At 50.7% G+C, this 19,151-nt stretch overlaps 1 protein-coding gene across 1 annotated transcript; it reads left to right on the top strand.

Annotated features, from left to right (window-relative positions):
- Positions 1-11,580: 11,580 nt before the first annotated feature.
- On the top strand, positions 11,581-18,868 carry LOC119101018 (cyclic AMP-dependent transcription factor ATF-6 beta). The gene is made up of 6 exons (XM_037224262.1): positions 11,581-11,613; positions 11,999-12,297; positions 13,209-13,394; positions 13,724-13,879; positions 14,413-14,609; positions 17,007-18,868. The coding sequence occupies exons 1-6, from the start codon at positions 11,608-11,610 to the stop codon at positions 17,549-17,551; spliced, it is 1,389 nt and encodes a 462-aa protein (XP_037080157.1). The 5' UTR covers positions 11,581-11,607; the 3' UTR covers positions 17,552-18,868.
- Positions 18,869-19,151: the final 283 nt, after the last annotated feature.

Here is a 19,151-nt window from a genome sequence, read left to right as displayed (position 1 = left end):
GCGCAAGCGTGTTCCTTGAACGATTTTAAGTGGCGGTACAGCTTCCCGCCAGTCCTCTTCTTTTTCAAGCTTTTGTCGTTTGCTTTACATGTGACACATAATGCACACATCTGACACACGAAAATACATATACTTTGGGCACACCAATAAGCGCGTTCAAGGGGAATCGGCTGCAAGTCTTTAACCCGTTCATTTTACGTAGCTTTACGAACATGCTATAAAAAAGCATCGACGGCCATCTCGGACATCACGTCCCCGTCTGGGGTTTGTGCATTTGCTCTCATACTGGGTCAGGTTTCATTAAGTGTCGGGGTCTGCCCTTCCATCTTGTCTGTCCTTTTCAAGCAGAGATAACGCGATTGGGGTGCGAGCCTAACCTCCCTCTGATTATGCTTTTGGTACAGACAGCCACATGATTCGACAGCTGGTGTTAAACTGTTTCCAGTACCGCTTGGCTCGTTGAATTCAGTTGTACCCCTGATAACATTGCTTTCTGATAACCGCATTCTTATGCCTTGCCAACATCGAATTGTCGGGCATTCCCAAAATTTATGCTGAATGGTCTCCCCAACGTTATTGCAATACACGCAATCACTGTTTTCTGCAACATCCATGTGACACGGAGGCCTGTTCGTGGCATGGGTCCCTGTTATAACGTAGCGCCCTGCACGATGAACGTTATGGAACTTTGATATTCCGGTGAGAATCGTGGCAGCAACTATCATTGCCATATTGAGTTTTACATTTGTCTTACTAGCCCCTGAAATTTGTCATCAACAAGCGTGATGTGCGTATTTTGCTCCCTTAGGACATAAAAAGGAACGAGATCACTGGATGCATAATGGGTGCTGGCAGCTGCTCCTTCCCAACTCAAGCCCATGCACCAATCAGTCCTTTGTCCTATCGCCCAGGCTGATGCCCCTGCCCGGGACACAAAATCTGAACAATTCTACCATGTGGGAACGACTGACAGACGGGGTTGTTCTCGCTCGGCTGGGCAACGCCAGATGTAATTTCTTCCGATTCATCCTCTAGGTCGTGAGACGTGTTTCCCACGTTCTTACCACTGAAAGACGAACTCGTCTCCTGTGTTTTCGCCGTACTTGGCAATACGAAAACTTGCGTCTCCGGCGTTCCGCTGCACGCCTGGATCATGAGGTTCAAGGTGGTGAATCTCAGGTGGTCGGTTTAGGCACCAGATCCGACTGGTGACCTAGTCTTGGCCGTCTCTTCGAGTCTACGTGTCGTGAATACGCAAAATCGGGACTGTCGAGCTCCGGACGTGCACGTCATATCTGGTGATGTCACTTGTAGCAAATGGCAAGTGACAATATGACCAAACGGAACCAAACCAAACGGACATGGGAACCTAACGAAGCCTGTTATAACTCAAATCCTTAACGTAACCGAAATATTGAACTCGACTATGCCTGGCACAACTCAACGCTACCTGGCACCTCATGGCGAACGAAGCTAGTTATTCATCCTACCTAAACTCAGTTAAAGAAATCCGTCAAAACCCAGCACGCTAACTTGCGCTAACCCGCAAGTCTTCACAGCACAAGTTTTGTTCACATCATTGGATGCTCAGTGCAGCACACATTTCTTCCATACGATAAGTTGCCAAACCGAAACGTTTTCCACACTAGATTCCTCAAGCATGTGTAATTTTACTTTCCTACTTTCTACCCATCCCTGTCGGTTTAAGGGCATTGTAGTTCTGCATACGGTGAGCTTAGGACACTGCAGGGTGGGGGCATCGCTGAGCGAAGTGAGGGGGTGGGGGTGAGCAATGTAACACACGTTTTCGCGTGGCTTTGGCCCATTTTCTTCTCAAAGCTGGGTAGGTCTAGAGTTTAATTTTAGGGGTGGCTGGGCTGGAACCCCTATCGCACCCTCCCTCCCCCCCCCCCACGGGATCGTTAACTACACCCCCTCTGCAGTACATCTACAGAAGGAAGGGTTGAATGAAAACGACTAGAAATAAGAGGCGTATGACGTCACATAATACCATCAGCGAACACTCTTTTGTGGGTCGATGCAAGGCTTCTTTTTCCCCCTCGACGTCCGTAAAGCCATTTCTGGGGGGTGGGAGGCAATTACTTCCAGCTTAAGGCCAGGGAACGATTACGTTAAACCGGTTTATGTTGTCCCGGGCAAAGCAAGGGAGAGGGCATTGTTGAAGTTACGTTGAGTTAATCTGGCTCATTTTTATACGGAAAGGTCAAAGCAAGTAAAGCTAAGCCGCAGTAATAGATACATTTATTTCACCATCACACAACACGCATTCAGTACGCTTGAACCACAAGTGAGCCTCCCACCGGTTCTGCCAGACTCCGCGGATGCAGCGAAACTTAAGTATGGTGTCCGTGACAGCGATGGCCTTGGTTCAGCTGACTTGTCGGCAGCCTGTGTGATGGATGAATGCCGCGCCATCGCAGCAACGGGCTCCGCTGCCCGGCAGGACCTTGTGGTGCTGCGTGCTCGGTCCTGGAGAGTCCTTAAGAAAAATCAGGACCCATAGTCAGTGGGAAAAACTGCAATCTTTGCCAACTTAGGCAGAAAAGGCCCTTATTAAATAAATTTAGCAGTCATGGTTTACATCGGTACCTGCCATTGTAGTATTAAATTGCTCACCAATTGATGTTTTGCGACATAAGACACCATGAGTACTCATAAAACAGGAGCATTTCGAAGACAACTTATCACCTTACCCTCAAAGTATAATAATTACAACGGCAGAGGTCAGTCAGACGTCGGTATGTCGCACTGTTGGCATTGATCCTGTTAGGACATGGGTTGCGGGGGAATGAGTGGGGAGGTTTGCCGGGTGACAATGATATGATTAGGTCGGGTAGGGTTAGGCTATTAGATTAGGTTATGTTAGGTTAGGTTAGATCAGTAAGGTTGTCAGGTTAGCTTAGATTATTAGGTTAGGTTAAGTTAGGTCAGGTTAGGTTATGTCAGATTCTGGCCTTTTGTCATATTTTCTTCAAAAGACCGTTCTCTCAGAGAAATCGCATGTCCACTATGTCGTAGCAATATCTGGAGCACTCGGACATTGACTATTGTAATTACTAAAGTTTGGGGGTGAGAACGCAGATGTACCCGTTTTATGATTATTCATATTTGCTACCCTACAGAAGAAAAATTATGTACAATGCTCTTTTGCAACAATGTGTCAATGTCAACCTACACTAAATTATATTATCCTGTATCGTGTAAAAATTCGAAGAGAACGAGCAAGTCTGTGTAAGTCACCGCGGAGAATGGATGTTGAATGGAAGCCGGTTAACGTTGGTGTGAGTGATAAGCGGTCGTCTTGATTACTGATGTACCGGCATACCAGGAGGAAGTGATTTGTCATGAATTGGATGTCGCAACGATGGCATAGCGGAGTAGTGCGCTTGCAAAGGTGGTAGTACGGGACTGGTGTGACCAGATGAAGCCTGGCACGCAGCACTTCCTTGGGGAGATTGTCTCGATGAATTGTCGGCCATTGTGGCGCAGCCGTGCGCAGCTCACGTCTTGCTTTCGCCGGAAAGCCGGAAAAGTTGGGAAAAAGCAACGCCTGCGTGCTAATTGTGCGCGTGTACTGCGTTGTCTTGGAAGCGGATCTGTGGTTGGTTATCCGTTTTATTGTGCGTGTGTGCGTGTGGATGTAGTGCTTACTTACCTTCATGACATGATAGACATTCAGTATGTTTGCTAAAACGAGGCAACAACGAGGAAGCAGTTTTTTATGCATTATAAATTGCCCCTCGCCTCATCATGATGGTAAAGTAAAATGGGGTTGAAACATGTTTCAGTCAAAGTATTTATTACAAGGGAAGCATTTGAGAGTTTTTTGGTCTTTTTCAGGCTATGGTTAACCCTGCCTGTGATGCATCTCATGGTAAAATGCATTTAACATGCTTTGCATTGTGATGTATATTTGCAACCCGGTCTGCAGAAAATTCATCAGCCGTGCTGTGCTCAGATAGCATTGGTTGTATTGAACTGCTCACTGTGAGGTGAGGACAAATAAGAAAAAATGCAATGATTTTTGTGTGAAGCGATATTTTCAGTGTTTGTCTGAGGTTCATTTGCATTGTTATAATGCCCAGTGTTATAAATTTTAGAAATTATTCTCATACAGTACAAATTTTTCAATGTTGAGTACAAAATTTTCCAAGTGCTCTAAGCCATTGCACTTTTATTTAGGTTATTGTTGGGGGATTGCATTATAATAGGGGATATTCAGCAGAAGGGCCACATTTTATCTGCAGCAGTTTGTGTAGAGGCACCTCAAATGAAAGAAACATCAGCATTAAATATGGCACTGCAACAACACAGCCTCAGACTTCTAACATGAAACACATGCACATTATATGAGTGGGTGAGGTGTGAAGAAAACTTACTTTACCTTGGATGTAAGCAAGTTTCTCCCAAAGCAGTACTGTAAATGAAAAGTATGCCATGTGCCTCTCTGGAAGTTATCAACAAGTTGCTTAGTGAGGGGCACAGTTTCACTAAATATGTTTGAAGCTGACATGGAAAAAATAACACAGATGAATACCAATGCATGTGCCACAGGCTGCCACTTACTCATGCCCCACCATAATCACACTCACTTCCCACCATGGTTACCCCACCATGATCATGCTACCCATGCTCCATCTGGTGACTGGCTTTAAAAATGACAAACCCTGTTCCCCTTCCACCCACCTTCTGACACCCCATCAACACAGAGACCCCCCAGGTCCCAGTCCAGCAATAGAGACAGGCAGTGTTCTCATTGGTTTAGTCATATGATGTATGATGTATAAGTATGATGGCTGATAGACCTGACCAGGCTGGCCAAAAGGGGTCTCATTCAGTAACTCCACTGACCTCCTCTGGCAGATAATACAAGGTAAGGTATTAATGGATTTTGGTCTGCTTTAACAGACATGGCAAAATATAATTATTTAATTTTAAGTCATAGGTGTTTTTATTCAGATACAGCCTTTTGTTAATATAAGAGGTCAAATTAATGGACCCATGTAACTCTGGTCTCCTGGTGTTTTGCTGAAGTGAGATGGCTGTCTTCAAACAGTTTTTTGGCCATTTATACCAACATTTTCACCTAAAAATATTTTTGTAAAGCTTTAATTACCAGCTTTAATTTCATACCCTTAAAAAGCAACCTGAACATTATTTAAATGCCCAGCTGTCTTTACATTGTTGTGCTCCAGATACCAACAAGTGGTCAGAAATCCAGCCATAGGTGGTTCTGGACAGGTAGGAACAAGTCCTCCAGAATTATGATGCCCATCTTCATACAGCTTCCCTCAAAAAGTTCACAAATCTTTTCAAGACATGGGCAAGAGCAAAAAATGTATATGCTGTGGACAATCAGTGATGAGGAGGCAAATGTTAACAACCAATTGAAGAACATTGCTATGTTCAACCTCCAACCTGAGCTGGGAGGTGGGCCAAGCAAAGGTATCTAATGTGAGTTAGATACCCAACATAAGTCACTAAATAGTTAAGATGTTTGGGATGCTGAATTGCAAGTGATTCTCCCATTTGCATTGCTGCACCAAATTGGTGGAGCATGAGTAAGTGACCATCTGTGGTACATGCTCAGTTGTGTGGTTGTCTATTACTGTTCATTGCATCCTTGGCAATTAGTGCAGTTTGTCATGAATGGTAGGTTAAATGAAGTTCAATTTTGGGTTGGTCTGCATAGGGCATAGGAAGTGAGAGCTTTGATAAGTTGCAGACTGGTGTGATTCTACTTCTTGGCTCACACTTCCCAGTGTTTTTCAAGAATGATTCCATTCAACATTTACACTTTTTATTTTTCACATTTTTGTACATGATTTGTCATATAGCTAGATGGCAACACAGGCTGCTTGTGATTGGGCATCCAAGTATGGTGGGTGCAGGATTTGTGCTCTTGCAAATACCAATACATGGCTCATGATGAAACCTAGCAGGTCCCAAGCTGTCACCACTTCTGATTTCATTTTGTCCTGACACATGGGTTAATATTACTTTGTTTCAAAAGCTGTTTGTTGTCATGGTGGTTGGCCATAGCTGTGTTGTTGATCAGATTGATTCAATTTTTAATGCTCAGTTTTTCTTCCATTTTTAATGCATGCACACCATGTCTGAAAGCCCCATGTTGGGTGCATCATCACCATCGATTTTGGCACACAGAGAACCAATGTTTCAAAGAGTAATGATGTCACAGAGGTAGTTTTAAGCAAAAATACTCACAGATCAATTTTTCAAGCAACTGTAAGCAAACTGTCTGCTGTTATTAGTGGTTAAATAATAAAATCTGACACCTTTCACTCATTTGAATCATATTACTTTAAACAAACCAGGCAATCATATCCCTGCTTTCTTTCAGGCTACAAATTTGGACTTTGTGCACCAGGTTCTGGCATGAGGTCATTATACTCGCTGGATGAGGCTCACCGCTCTTCACTGTCAAGCAAAGAGCGCTCACACACATCATCAGAATCCAATGATGATGACAGTCGAGTCAATGACATTGATGAGTCCTTTGAACAGTTCCTCAAGAATGGCTTCTTTGATCATCACACTCCATCAGTGGATTATGGGGACATCATGGGTGAGTCACCTGTGCTTTTATTTTTGCATAGGATGAGAGGATTAGCACCATGTCAGGTGATGTAAGGCATGAGGGGACCTGTTGATCAACATGTGTCTGATTCAGCCTGTCTAACTGTCAGAAAGTGGGATCATCACTACTCTGCCATTCAAAGGCAGAAAGGCTTAAGTGTTATGTCAAATAATGGCTCTTAGCCTTTTTGCTTTTGGATGGCAGTACTGTGTGTATGATGCAATGGGTGTGTGTGAAGTGTGAGACTGGGTTTGTGCAACAAACTGCTACAAATATATTAGACATTCCATCAGTTTTGGTAGTTGAGTTTTTAAGCCATCTCTGGTTTATCCAGTTAAGCAAACCCATCATTTGCTAGAAACTTATTGTCTTTGCTGGACATTTGCAACATTCAGTTGGTCTGTTGAAACTGATCACATGGAGCATGGTCTTGCCAGTTTCTGGCTGACTGGCTGCCACACAGCTCTGCCCCCCGAGCTGACTGGCGCTGGTACCGTGCCCTTCGGCAGAGGAGGCGATGACAGACATCTTCAGCCAGACGCCGTCGATGGACGTCGAGGATGGTCTGCAAGTGTCGGACATGCTGGTCGGGGAGGACCTGTTCCTGGCGCCGGGCGGCCCGGACCTGATCGAGGCGGTGGCAGACGCCACCATTGACCTCAGTCAGCTCAGCACCGACGGTGTGTGCTGATCTTGCCCTTACCACCAGTCTCAACTGGAGTGGCTTTGGTGGGCGAGCATGGCCTGTTGAAAAAAGTGAACACCGATGCACCTTCCTCATATGTCCAGTGGTGTGGCATTCTATGTAGTAACTGCTGGCACAGCTAAATCTGGTGAAATAAATTTAATGCATTATGTTTGCAGTCACATGGTGGCATCGTTGTTGATTTATACGTTTTTGACATATGAATCAACACCATTACCATGTTATTGCATTTCCTTGGGGAAATAGTACTGCCCTAATGCACTCAACTGAGATCTTTGGAGTTTAGGCATGAAATCTGAGTAACGCGCACTGCTTGAATATGCGCTGGCTTTTGCGCGCAACCGTCCCAGTGGTCGTAATGCTGGGCAGCAGAAAAGTAGCGGTGCTGGTCAATAACCTGACGATTACAAGCATTGACACACGCCCAGGTAACCAGCTGAGGGAGTTGGAATAAATTGAATGACAACACCCGGGTCAGTAAGGTCAAACTCCAGATTGGTGTCCAAGGTGCCCCAGGCCATTTCATGCAACCCGTCATGCACCTTAGATACCTGTTCTAAGCTAAAGGTCACTGGTGCTCAAAACTGTCTCGAAATATGTGGCTTCTAAAACTCCTGTTGCTGCATCAGATTGAACAATTCCATAGAAATTGTCGTCACTGAATCCTTGGCCTGAATTTGACCTGGTCAATGAACTTACAAGGTGCATCTCATGTTTTGTCGCCAAACGATCCGCCATTCAGTTGGTCACAAGTGTGCAAAATTGCCGCTACTGCGCCGTGCCGTTCGGAACACATTTCGGAGAAATCTTCCGGGGGGGGGGGGGGGGAGTCAAATTGACCCCCACCCGAGCGCGTGTTAGTGGGTGGGTAGGAGAGCCAGGTCGTCAATATGTGTTGTGCTTTGCTCACAGCGTGTATTGGCGCGCCCGATGAACATTCGGCACTGGCAATATTTTTGGTAAATGCAACTTGTTCACAACAGTCTAGACCAGCCATTTTGTGGCGTCCAGCTTCATAGATCAGCTCGTACCGTCTTCCTTTTTATGAAGGACGGTGGGCTGTTTTAAGTTGCACCAAATGACGCCCAAGACCACTGCAGCTGGCGCACCTGAAAACCCCAATAACCAACAAAATGCTGTACATGAACAAAATATGCGATACACTCATTCACAAGAAAAGCGTAGAATTATTTGTTTCGCTGTTTTTCGTTTCGCTTTGCGATTGACAACGCAGTGAAATCACATCTGCTAAAAACCGAAACTAGTTTCCTGGAACAAATGTCCTCATGTTCTCCGATGTTTGTTTTTGCTTCGTATCGTGCAGTTTTGAGCCTGGTAATCTAAACCCGCCGTGTGGCAAGCCCGCTCGAGTGGCCGTGCGGGCCGAATGCTGCGGTCATTGGCGGACGTTTGTGTTTGTGGAGTCGTCTGCTTGTGGCCGTTTGTGACCCATCGTGCTCTCGCTGCAGGGATGAAGCCGGAGCCGCGGTCACCGCCCTCACCGGACGGATCGGACAGCGGCGTAGAGGCGTACTCAGTTGGGTTCGAGGTGCGCAGAAGCTGCCACCATCGGTGATAGCTCTCACTGTCTGCAGTGGCTTGGTGTGTTGCTTATCTCCAGTTGTAGTTGTAAAGGTTCGAGCCGTCTTTACGCTTCGTGGAAGTTATTTATGCTCATTTAGCCTCCTAGCTTATGCAGTGATTTAATCTAGCAAGGTAACTGGTGATGTTTTCTCAGACTGTTGGGCAACATATATCACAGGGAACAAAATGGCCCCTTTGTTTTATGCTAATTGGTTATGTTAATGGGACGCACCGAAGTCGAGCCTCTAAATGCTGCCAGATTTGACGACGCAATTTTGCTGCACAGCACCCTTCCTGCTCAGCCTCAATTTTAGAGACAAGCTCCCAATCCATGGGCATAATTGGATAAAGTCGTAAATTGGATAAACCGGAATATTACGAAGGTACGTTTTGACATTCGCTCCCGGCCCAGCTCGCTCAAGTGCTGAGGCGAACTGAACCGCTCGTTGCATGAGGGACGTATCTGCATGCTGAATCAATCTGAATGTGAGATGTGCCATTGTCCCATGTCATGCTATATTTGTGAATCGGAGCACATGGATGCAGACAATGTCAGAGCATGAGAGAGATCTGTGTGCCAGTCATAGGTATGCAGAACGTAATCCAGCTCACAGCTGCTGTAATAACTGGCAGTGTGACGTGAGCAGCGCTGTCATTTTAAAATATGTTTTTGAACACTCGTCCCCGTTTCGAGGAGTGTGGTAAGTTTTGCTGTAGAAATGGTAACAACCGCACGCATTCCGCAATTGTCAACACCCGCGCGCAATCTGCTGCAATCCAGGCATCAGCCATGTTGGAAGCTTCAAGGTCGGTGGGCCTGGTCCGATTGCCTTGAAATGTAAACGCTGGAATCAGTCGCGGTTAAATGACAAGTCTGACTCATCTGATCCCCCTGAAATGACACTTTTATTTTCAGGGAGGGATCAGAGGCAGTGTGCTTGATGAGCGCAACGAATCACTTACCTGTGATCATCAGTTTCCCACTTAAAACAGCCCTTGAATCACACTGGAGACATCTGCCACGATCTTCAGAACGCGGGGCGTGGAACTTAGATATGGGACAAATCCGCTTGGACAATAAAATAATTTTAGGGGATTCAAGACAACGCAGAATTGCACTGTCCGGCATTCTTCTCCTGGGGAATAGTTATTCTAACCTTCCAGCCATGCGCGGCTGAGGTCATGCAAATGTCTATGTCGTGGTTCGAAAACGACCTTCGCGAATCCCTACCAGACTTTTCTTCCCATACTCCATGTGCTGCCGTGCCTGACTTTGCCGTTGCGCTCCAAAATTCAGCGGCGCTGCAGCGCACGACCCGTCTTGTGGGCCCAGCTCGCCGTGGCCGTGGCCGTGCCGGTGGACGGGCGCGCCCCAGGTGGGGTACTCCCTCGTGGATGTCGTGCTGTGCTGACCGTGTGCCGTGTCCGGCAGTACTGCGACACGCCGCCAGTCACGCCTCCCCAGCTCACCGTGGCCGCCACACCGGCTGCCATCATCCAGGTCATCAAGCAGGAGGTGGCGCAGTCACGGCCGCGGAGGAACGACACGCAGCAAGGTCAGTGGACGGCTGCCAGTCCGTGCCGCTGTAGTGCGTGTGTTTGTTCACGTGCGCTGCGTTTGTTCCCAAGAGTCAAGGTTTTTTTTTAGGTCGGTGTTAAGATCCGTATGTTCTTAGATTTTGTTTGGCTATATTATCTGTCAGTAGGTGCTTTGGCTTTCAGGTGTGAACGAATGATCGATTTTACCAGATTTGGTCGGTTTTAGTATTGCAGAGCTGTGCGTGTTGACGACGTTCGTGTTTACCCCAGCCCATATCCAGTCTGGTCTGTCTTTCATTGCTCTGTTACCGCTCCGCCCAGTGATCTGTTTGGGCACCGGGTCTTCGCCACCTACTGAGAAGGTGCTCGTGCCTCGGGCGCTGCAGCCGAAGACCGCGCCCATCCGTCCCGCGCCCAGCATAGTCATACCGCAGACCGGTGAGAAGCTTCCCAGCCATGGACTTCTCGACACATTTAGTGGGGCTTGTGATGCATACAGTACAGCATTAAGTATTTTACTTGAACTATTGTTTTATTTTACAGTAATTTTTACTTCAACTCTCTAACACGCCGACCTGAGTTGTTCCGTATGGAGTGTTTGGAGATGGGGCAAGTGAAGACGGCGATGGTTGGTGCACGGGAAGGTTATTAGGCCATGTGGGTACTTCGGCATTTTATGCCTGATTACGTGTCTTACTTGCATGCATTGACTGGACCATAGGACCCGACTTGTTTGTTCATGGCGCCACGTATAATTCGCCATGCACACATCCGTGCATGTGTGCCGAACGCCCCACGGCAGTTGTTACCGGGTTAGGCGTGCGCTGCGCCGGTTGTGAGCCCCGTACGTCTGCCCTGCGGCGATCGTGTCAGGTCTCGTCGGCGCCGGCGCGCCCGGCGGTGAGCACTGTGCGCGGAGCGGAGCTGACGCCGTGGCCGCGTGTCTGCAGTGGCGCCGGCGGCCGTCTCCACCACGTACATCATCACCACTCCGGCGGCGGCGGCGGCGGCGGCCAAGCCGGCGGCGGCCATCCAGCCGCGGCCGGCCGGCGGCGGCGAGCCGGCGCCCCGGCGGCGCCCGCCGCCGCTACCGGCCACCGCCCCGCCCAAGGCGCGCCCGCTGCCACCCACAGTCACCGTGCCGCCGCCCCGGGAGGCCATGGACGTGAGTTTCCACCGCCAGTCACGCAGCGCGCCCCGCTGGCACGGGTCATGCCGACCAGGGCGTGTCTGGCTGCTGTGTGATGCTTCTTATGACAAATGGGTGTACGTTGTGAAAGCCGGCATGAAACCTCCTTGCACTGCTCAACAATGTTTTCCTGTTGATTTTAAGTTGTGTTTTACAGTTCATACCGTCCAGTGGCTCTGGATAACGTGTGTCGTTTCGTTGATTGTTTATCGCACCTTTTTGTGTGTGCTTGCCGCGATCGCCGCGCTCAGTCTGTGCGTTGGGGGATTAGTCATGTCGTGGGGCGCGCTTGTGCCTAGCGGTCGCCTCGAGCGTCGGCCATCGCCACGCCGACTCCACCGCGTCCGCCCGCCGCCGGCAGCCGCGGACGCTGAAGCGTCAGGAGCGCATCATCAAAAACCGCATGGCCGCCTGCCTGTCGCGCAAGAAGAAGAAGGATCAGTTCTCGGAGATGGAGGCGCGCGTGCGTCAGACGGAGGCCGAGAACGGCCGGCTGCGCGCCGAGAACCAGCAGCTGCACCGGCGGCTGGCGCAGCTGCAGGCCGAGGTGGAGATGCTGCGCGGGCTGCAGGCGCCCGCCTCGCCACCGCCCTCGCCACGCCGCCCGCTCCTGCTGCTCTCCGTCCTGCTGCTCGCCTCTCTCAACATGGCGCCCATCGGGTCAGTACGCAGCTGGTGGCCACGCTGGTCCCGGGCGCGCTCAGGCGGCGGGCGGCCTCAGGTCAACAGCCGTGTCGCGCTGAGGATGCGGCGCGGTCAGTGCTACGGTGGGATGTGCTGGGCACCGCTAGGGTCTGAGCAACCAGATGTGTCGGCGATACTGGTCACTGATGAGGTCTGAGCAACCAGACGTGTAGACGGTACTGGTCACTAACGAGGTCTGAGCAACCAGATGTGTCGGCGGTACTGGTCACTTATGAGGTCTGAGCAACCAGATGTATCGGTGGTACTGGTCACTGATGAGATCTGAGCAACCAGACGTGTCGGCGGCACTGGTCACCAACGAGGTCTGAGTAACCAGACGTGTCGGCGGTACTGGTCACTAATGAGGTCTGAGCAACCACATGTGTCGGCAGCACTGGTCCTAATGAGGTCTGAGCAACCAGACGTGTCGGCGGTACTGGTCACTAATGAGGTCTGAGCAACCACATGTGTCGGCAGCACTGGTCCTAATGAGGTCTGAGCAACCAGACGTGTCGGCGGTACCGGTCACTACTGAGGTCTGAGCAATTAGACGTGTAGACGGCACTGGTCACTTATGAGGTCTGAGCAACCAACTGTTCGGCGGTACCGGTCACTACTGAGGTCTGAGCAACCAAATGAGTCCGCGGTTCTAGCCATTATTGAGATCTGAGCGACCAGGCGTGTCGGCGCCCGTCCGTCGTCAGTGTGTTGTGTGAGCGATCTCACGACTGGTGCGCGCACTTCAGCTCCTGCGTCGTCGTCCCAGTGTGTGGGAGGTGGGCTGGACCGTGCGGCGGCGTGGTGACTCGTGCCGGGCAAGTTCCGGCCCACCGGCCTGTGGCCTAGGCGACGGTGTGGTGACCAGCGCCGCCCTGCCCCGGCCACAGGTCCATGTTCTCGAGTCCGCTGGCGTCGGAGCTGGGTGGCCCGACAGCCGAGGCGTCGCCTGGCGGCCGCACTCTGCTCTGGGCGCCGGCCGACGAGCAGGCGGACCTCAGCTACCTCTCGGAGGCGCTGAACGCCTCCAACGGCTACATGTGCCCCAAGCACGTCAACCAGTCGGAGGCCCGCAGGTGAGAGCGGCGCCGGAGGTGGTGCGCTTGAGTCCGCGGCCGGTCCGCTCTCGCCACGGACGGCTGTGAACGTCGCGGTGGATTTCATCGCCTGTTCGCGAAGCTGGATGCGGTTTCAGTGAAAAGCTATATTACTTGTCGGGGGGCTTTGCAACCCGGCTTTGCTAGCCTGGCGGATGGCGTGGCCTTGTCAGTGGTTTGAACTCTGCTGAGCTAGCCTTGTTCACTCGCCACTAAGCCTCATCCTGTCGCCGACCGACCGGTGTGTGCCTGCAAGTCTCCACGCCTTCGAGTTCGTCCTCGCTCGTGACTGGTGACCTCCTCTCCAGGCTGTCCCGTGTACTGCACGGCTGGTTCGACCCGTCGCCGCCGTTGCCCGAGAACGGCACGGTGCAGGCTGCTGGCCGACCGGCCCCCCGCCGGGCCGGCGCTCGGCCCCGCGCCGCCCGACGCCGCCCCAAGCGGTCCTTCAGAAAGCGGCACAGGTGAGGAGGCGCCGATGGTGGACCCGGGGGCGGCGGTCAGTGTGGTACGCGGGCGGATCTGCCTGGCTCGCACATGTGTGGACCAGCATGGAGAGGTGTCTCCAATAATCGAATGCGGTGCTGAGCTGCGATTGATTTCGCGGATTTCGTCCGCTATCGTAGGTGCCCTGTTGTCTGAACTGAGTTGAGCTCAGAGCTCCACCACCCGAGCACTCGTTGGCTTTGGCTAACCGCATCCGACTAAAAATCCTCTTGAACGCGTTGGTTGCGCATTATATCCTGACCCCATACTTGTGAAGCTGTTGCTCTTTCCACAATGAGCTATCACTGTATCTCTCCGGATCTGAGGGCATCCGCTCCGTGACACCGTTTCTTTCTCCAAATTGAGCTCTCGCTTTGTCTCTCCGGATCCGAGAGTACCCGCTCTTCGCCCCGTGTGGAGCCAACGTGCCCTTGGTCCGCGGCCGGACCCTGGCCCGTGCTGGAGTGGCTCAGTCTGGTGACGTCCCCTGCCTCCCCTCATCTTCCGCCAGTCCGCGGCCCGGTGAGCTGCAGTTATACGACCGCTGGTTCGGCGCCTACGGCCCGTTCATGGACGCCATCGAGCGGCGCGCCGATACATTCTACGTGGTGTCCTTCGACGGCGACCATCTCATGCTGCCGGCGCTCAGTCACAACCAGACACAGCGGCCGCGCATGTCGCTCCTGCTGCCCTCGCTGCCGCTCAACGGTTAGTGTCGGCCCGGCGGAGCGTTCGGTGACGGTCGGCTTCCCAGGCAAAGACTTGTCCAACACATAGCGCATTGTAATGCATCGTACATCTTTGGGAATTATCAATATGTCAGACAAACGTTACGGAAATGCTAGCCCACCAGGCGAAAACGTTATTCCCAAGACTTATTTCATTCGTCAATTATGACAGTCAATAATAATGTATTATTTTCTAATGCAACTTCGTAGTTCTACCGCTTAACGCATACCTTTCTCAGAACAAATTGTTTGGAGCTACGGGCTTCAAGTAAAAGTAAGGCTTGGTTTATCAAATGACGCAGTATATGTTCACCAACTGCCGCGGAAACTCAGCATTTTTCCTGTGACTTAAAGGGAATGTGTCTAATATTGTCGGTTTTCTCAATACACGCCCAAGTGAAGTTTGGCAATGATCCATGGTTAATGTTGGTTGCTAAATGTGCCTTTGGGTCTTGCAATAGTTTGGGTTATTCATTTTCATCGATACCAGCGATGGCTGTGCGTGAACAAATACAGTCCTAAAAGATAAGCCAATCGGCAGGCATGAAAGGTCGAATGCATTGGCTTATATGTGGCGAGTAACTGTGCGCCAGAGACATATTGTTTTGATTGTTAGGTAACGTAGAACAAGGGCATTTTCCTAGAGCCTGGTGCTGCTGAATGTAAAGGAAAAAAACGTCAACACAATGGCCGCCGCCATCGCCACGTTCGCAAGCTGCTGTCAGCGCTGACAAGCGGCATCCTCGAAAAGCCATTGGCTAGAGCTTTCGATGCTTTCTCAATGATGTCGATGTGTTTAGTAGCGAATATTGCTTGGCGGCTACCCGATAACTTCGTTCTTCTACAGAAACGAAATAAAATTTGGGAGCTGTGGCAATACCTCGTCATTGGAGGCGAATTTGTAGAAACCAATGATACCGAAATTTTAAATAGAAATTTCCTACTATCCTACGTGCGGTCAAAGATCCTTACTTGACTAGACACGCTCCCTTTAACATGTTCCAGATTGTAAACAAGGCCATTGTTGAATATAGCACACTGAATGGACAATGTGTATGGTATGAACTCAGTGCTGCTTCAAACAAATGCTTAGTGAAGGAGTGAATGAGAATTGCTAGGCATTTTTAAGACATTACAGTTTGAAGGCATCGTCACCATCACCAATTAGGATGCGTTTTTAGATGTAGGCACACGCTTACAACAATAATTACTAGAAGACATAGCTTAGCAGGTAAATGCGAAGACTGTACATACCATATGACAAACAGGAATTAGCCCAGCCTCCGTATTTTTGTAAGCCTGGCCGAGGTCGACTGAAGACATGGCTCGTGATGTATTCAACTCGAAGCCTCGCCCCGCTGGGCGCCGACATCTCGGTAACGCCCGCATTCACCCGGCTCCGCTCCAACAGTCCCGCTCCCCGTGCCCCGGCGACCCGACCCCGACACAGGTCTTTTGGTCACAGACCAATCAGCGCGCGCTATGCGGGGCTGCGCCTCGGCGTGACACGGCGGGCGTGGTGACCCGAGCCGGCGGCCCGGACCGGCCCGGCCGGCTGGGAGCAGCCGGGTCGCCCGGCCGGGCTCAGCATCTAACAAGAGAGTGCATTGCTGACAGGCGGTAGCGTACAGGCAGCTGTGCATACTCCCTACCTTTTGTTTACGTTATTGGCATTTAATTCGGCCGTCAACGGCAGCAAAATTGAACTTCGTCAACTTAATGATCTACCCAGGTATGTCACAGTAGTGTAATTATGCCTTACAACAAGGCTTTTGGTTCATCATTATTCGTTCACCTCATCGTGGAGTGGTATTGTAACTGGAGTTGGAAAGCTCTTAATGCTACAGAATGGATGAAAGTAAGTGAGTTGGATGATGGATGATGAATGCATCGAAGGTTTCATCTCCGTTCACCCCAATGACTTGTTATATGTTGGCCTGGCTACTTTATTTTCTAGTGTTTTTTTCAGCATGGATGGTAATTTTCCTCGGATTGAATATACTGCTGTGTGCATAAATTTAGGTGTTACTACTGGGAATACAACAAAACCATGCCTAGAACCGCAATTTAGGTGAAATTAAGAAAGAGGAATTCAACGTAAGATACTGTACAAACAGCCTTCGTTGGGTCGTGGTTATTCGAAATCAATGAAATATTTAAATGGTTATGAATTTAGGGATCTTAACCATTATATCATTATAATTGACCAATTTTTAGCCTCCGATCAAATGGCCTGTTTGTGGTCATATTGGTATCGGCTGTGGATATTTGGGGAATTGCTCCTGTGTTGCTCCTGCTTCCCCGTGCATTTTTTTACCACCAGCTTTTGCCGCCTATCTGCTTTTGTAGCCCTACACAGGTGTCCTGCTGCTTGCAGAGTCGATGCGGGCGCCCGAGCACTTCGTGGCCATGATGCAGATTGACTGTGAGGTGGTCAACACCAAGCTGCTACACATCCACGAGTCAGTCGTCCCAACTCCGCCGTCCAACAACTCGACGCCGACCGGGAGCGACGAGGCACAGCTCAACAACACCCGTGGCTCACGACGCAACTTCAACTTCTCGGCGCCACCGACAGGCGGCTTCCCCGTCGATACGGCGCTGAGATGGAACGGCAGCCTGTCGGCGGGCAAACGGGGCAAACGAGACAAGCACGTGCGAGGCAAGGCGCCGCCAGCGAAGGCGGAAAATTCAACCACGCCGCCGTCCAACTCGACCGTGGACGCGTGGCGCAGGCTGCGCTTCGGGAACGACTCGGTTGATGGCTCTGGGGGCGGGGCGACCTTTCGCACGCCGCAGCCGGTGCCGGACTCGACGGCGGAGCGGCAGCGGCTGGAGCCCCAGCAACGGCCGCGCCGCCCGGCTAGGCTCGGCGGGGCAGGGGCACCGCCGACGGACGACTATTTCCAGTCGGAGCACTAACTGACCGCCAGTTTAACCTGGAGAGGTCATGATGGGCGTGGGATCGGCGGTGCGGGTGAGGGTGCGGGTGTGAGACTGGCGTGGTGGGTGTCTGGGGTCGGTAGCTGGTTTGCTGCTATGCATAAGCTTGACTGGGTAGGGTGCTGGGTATTGCATTCCTCAGCAACGTGATTTGAGCAGCGTGCCAACGCTTGTGGCAGCAACCTACGTGTATGATCTCTTTCAAGTCACAGCCTGAATTTAAAGGGGCATTGAGCTCGTCTGCACCTCGCGGCCTTCACACAGCCTTCTTCCGTGGGTTGGCAACTAGCTGATGCACTCATTCAAACCGCCCACAACATTGGCCGGGTAATTTACAGAGCTGTATGTGGGCGACCCTTGTGCAGAAATAAGATCAGCATGGAACAATCCCCCCTCCCATTAGTTGTTTGCATGCATTCCCACCACAAATATATGATGACGTATTGATATGTCCCTAGCTGGCTTTGACGAGCATGTCAGATGCTCTTAGTGCACTCTGCTATTCTGCATGCTCCATGTGAGGCACCAGGGACGCGCTGATCATTTCGCGTGCGGTCTGCCGTCGCCAGACGCCGAGAAATCGTTGACTGAGAATGAGCGTGTCGCGCGTTATGTTGTGTTTACGTCAGGGTAGTTGGGGTCCTGCCCGGGCGGTGTACCAAATGGCATGCACAAATTATGTTGTGATGTTTGTACCATCCAGTAGCGCGTGTCAGAGGACGTTTGTTAACTACATTGAGGAGATTGACCAATTTTTAGTTTTGTTAAACAGTAAATTATTTTTGTTCCGCGTAGTGATGCACTATAGGCTTTTAACGTTTCCTGCGTGGTGTGTTGTGGCATTGACGTTTTTTGTTCTCTTTGGCAAGGTCAATTTTGGTTTTACATGCTGCTCACACAGCCTAGGGTCATATGTTTAAACCAACTGTGTCGGCTGTGATATTTTTCGTACGTGCTAATTTAGTGTATATTTAACGGCTGGATTGCACTACCTTGTAAGCCAACGACAGAGGATTGCGTTGAGGACACTGGTGGTGGCCTAGTTAAGTCTGTGCTGACGTAACCGATGTACAAAAGGCCCATAGTTCGTCGTTGTCACGTCATTCTCATCAAGCTCGTGCTGTATATCACTTGCACCGCCGTCGGAAACCGACCGCTTGGCTGCCAGACACGCTCTGCTGCCGCCCCCCCCCCCCCCCCTCCCTCACAGGGTGTGTGTAGGCCGGACAAATCGCATCTGGTGGTTGGTGCAGTGGCGTTTGATGTGTGGCGAGCAATACAATGTGGCTACATTGACTGGCACGTGTATGTCTCGCCGGCATGGGGTGGCGCGGCCCGTGAGATTCCCACTCAAAAGAAAAAACACGCCTTGCGTGAACAGTAACCACTTATTTTTGTGGAAAGTAGGCGAATCGAACTTTCTTCCCAGTCCAAATCATTGCTGGGCTCGGGCGCACTAGCTCTAGTTGCTTACTGCTATAGATCTGGTCCGCGCCACTGCATGCTGCTCTAGCTGTTGTGCCGAGTGGAATGCCAGCGGGGAGTGGAGGACGCTGTGGCCCAGGGACTGGTCTAACGC

Source organism: Pollicipes pollicipes, unplaced genomic scaffold (assembly GCF_011947565.3).
Source record: "Pollicipes pollicipes isolate AB1234 unplaced genomic scaffold, Ppol_2.1 Scaffold_4881;HRSCAF=5763_pilon_pilon_pilon, whole genome shotgun sequence".
Classification (NCBI taxonomy): domain Eukaryota; kingdom Metazoa; phylum Arthropoda; class Thecostraca; order Pollicipedomorpha; family Pollicipedidae; genus Pollicipes; species Pollicipes pollicipes.
The sequence above is the reverse complement of the archived record's forward strand: the minus strand, read 5'-3'. Positions and strand labels throughout refer to the sequence as shown.

Excerpts from the sequence above, each read along its gene's own strand:
- LOC119101018 (XM_037224262.1), top strand. Across the intron at positions 12,298-13,208 it reads CTCAACATGGCGCCCATCGG|GTCCATGTTCTCGAGTCCGC; the intron begins GTCAGTACGCAG and ends CCCCGGCCACAG. Across the intron at positions 14,610-17,006 it reads GCCCTCGCTGCCGCTCAACG|AGTCGATGCGGGCGCCCGAG; the intron begins GTTAGTGTCGGC and ends TGCTGCTTGCAG.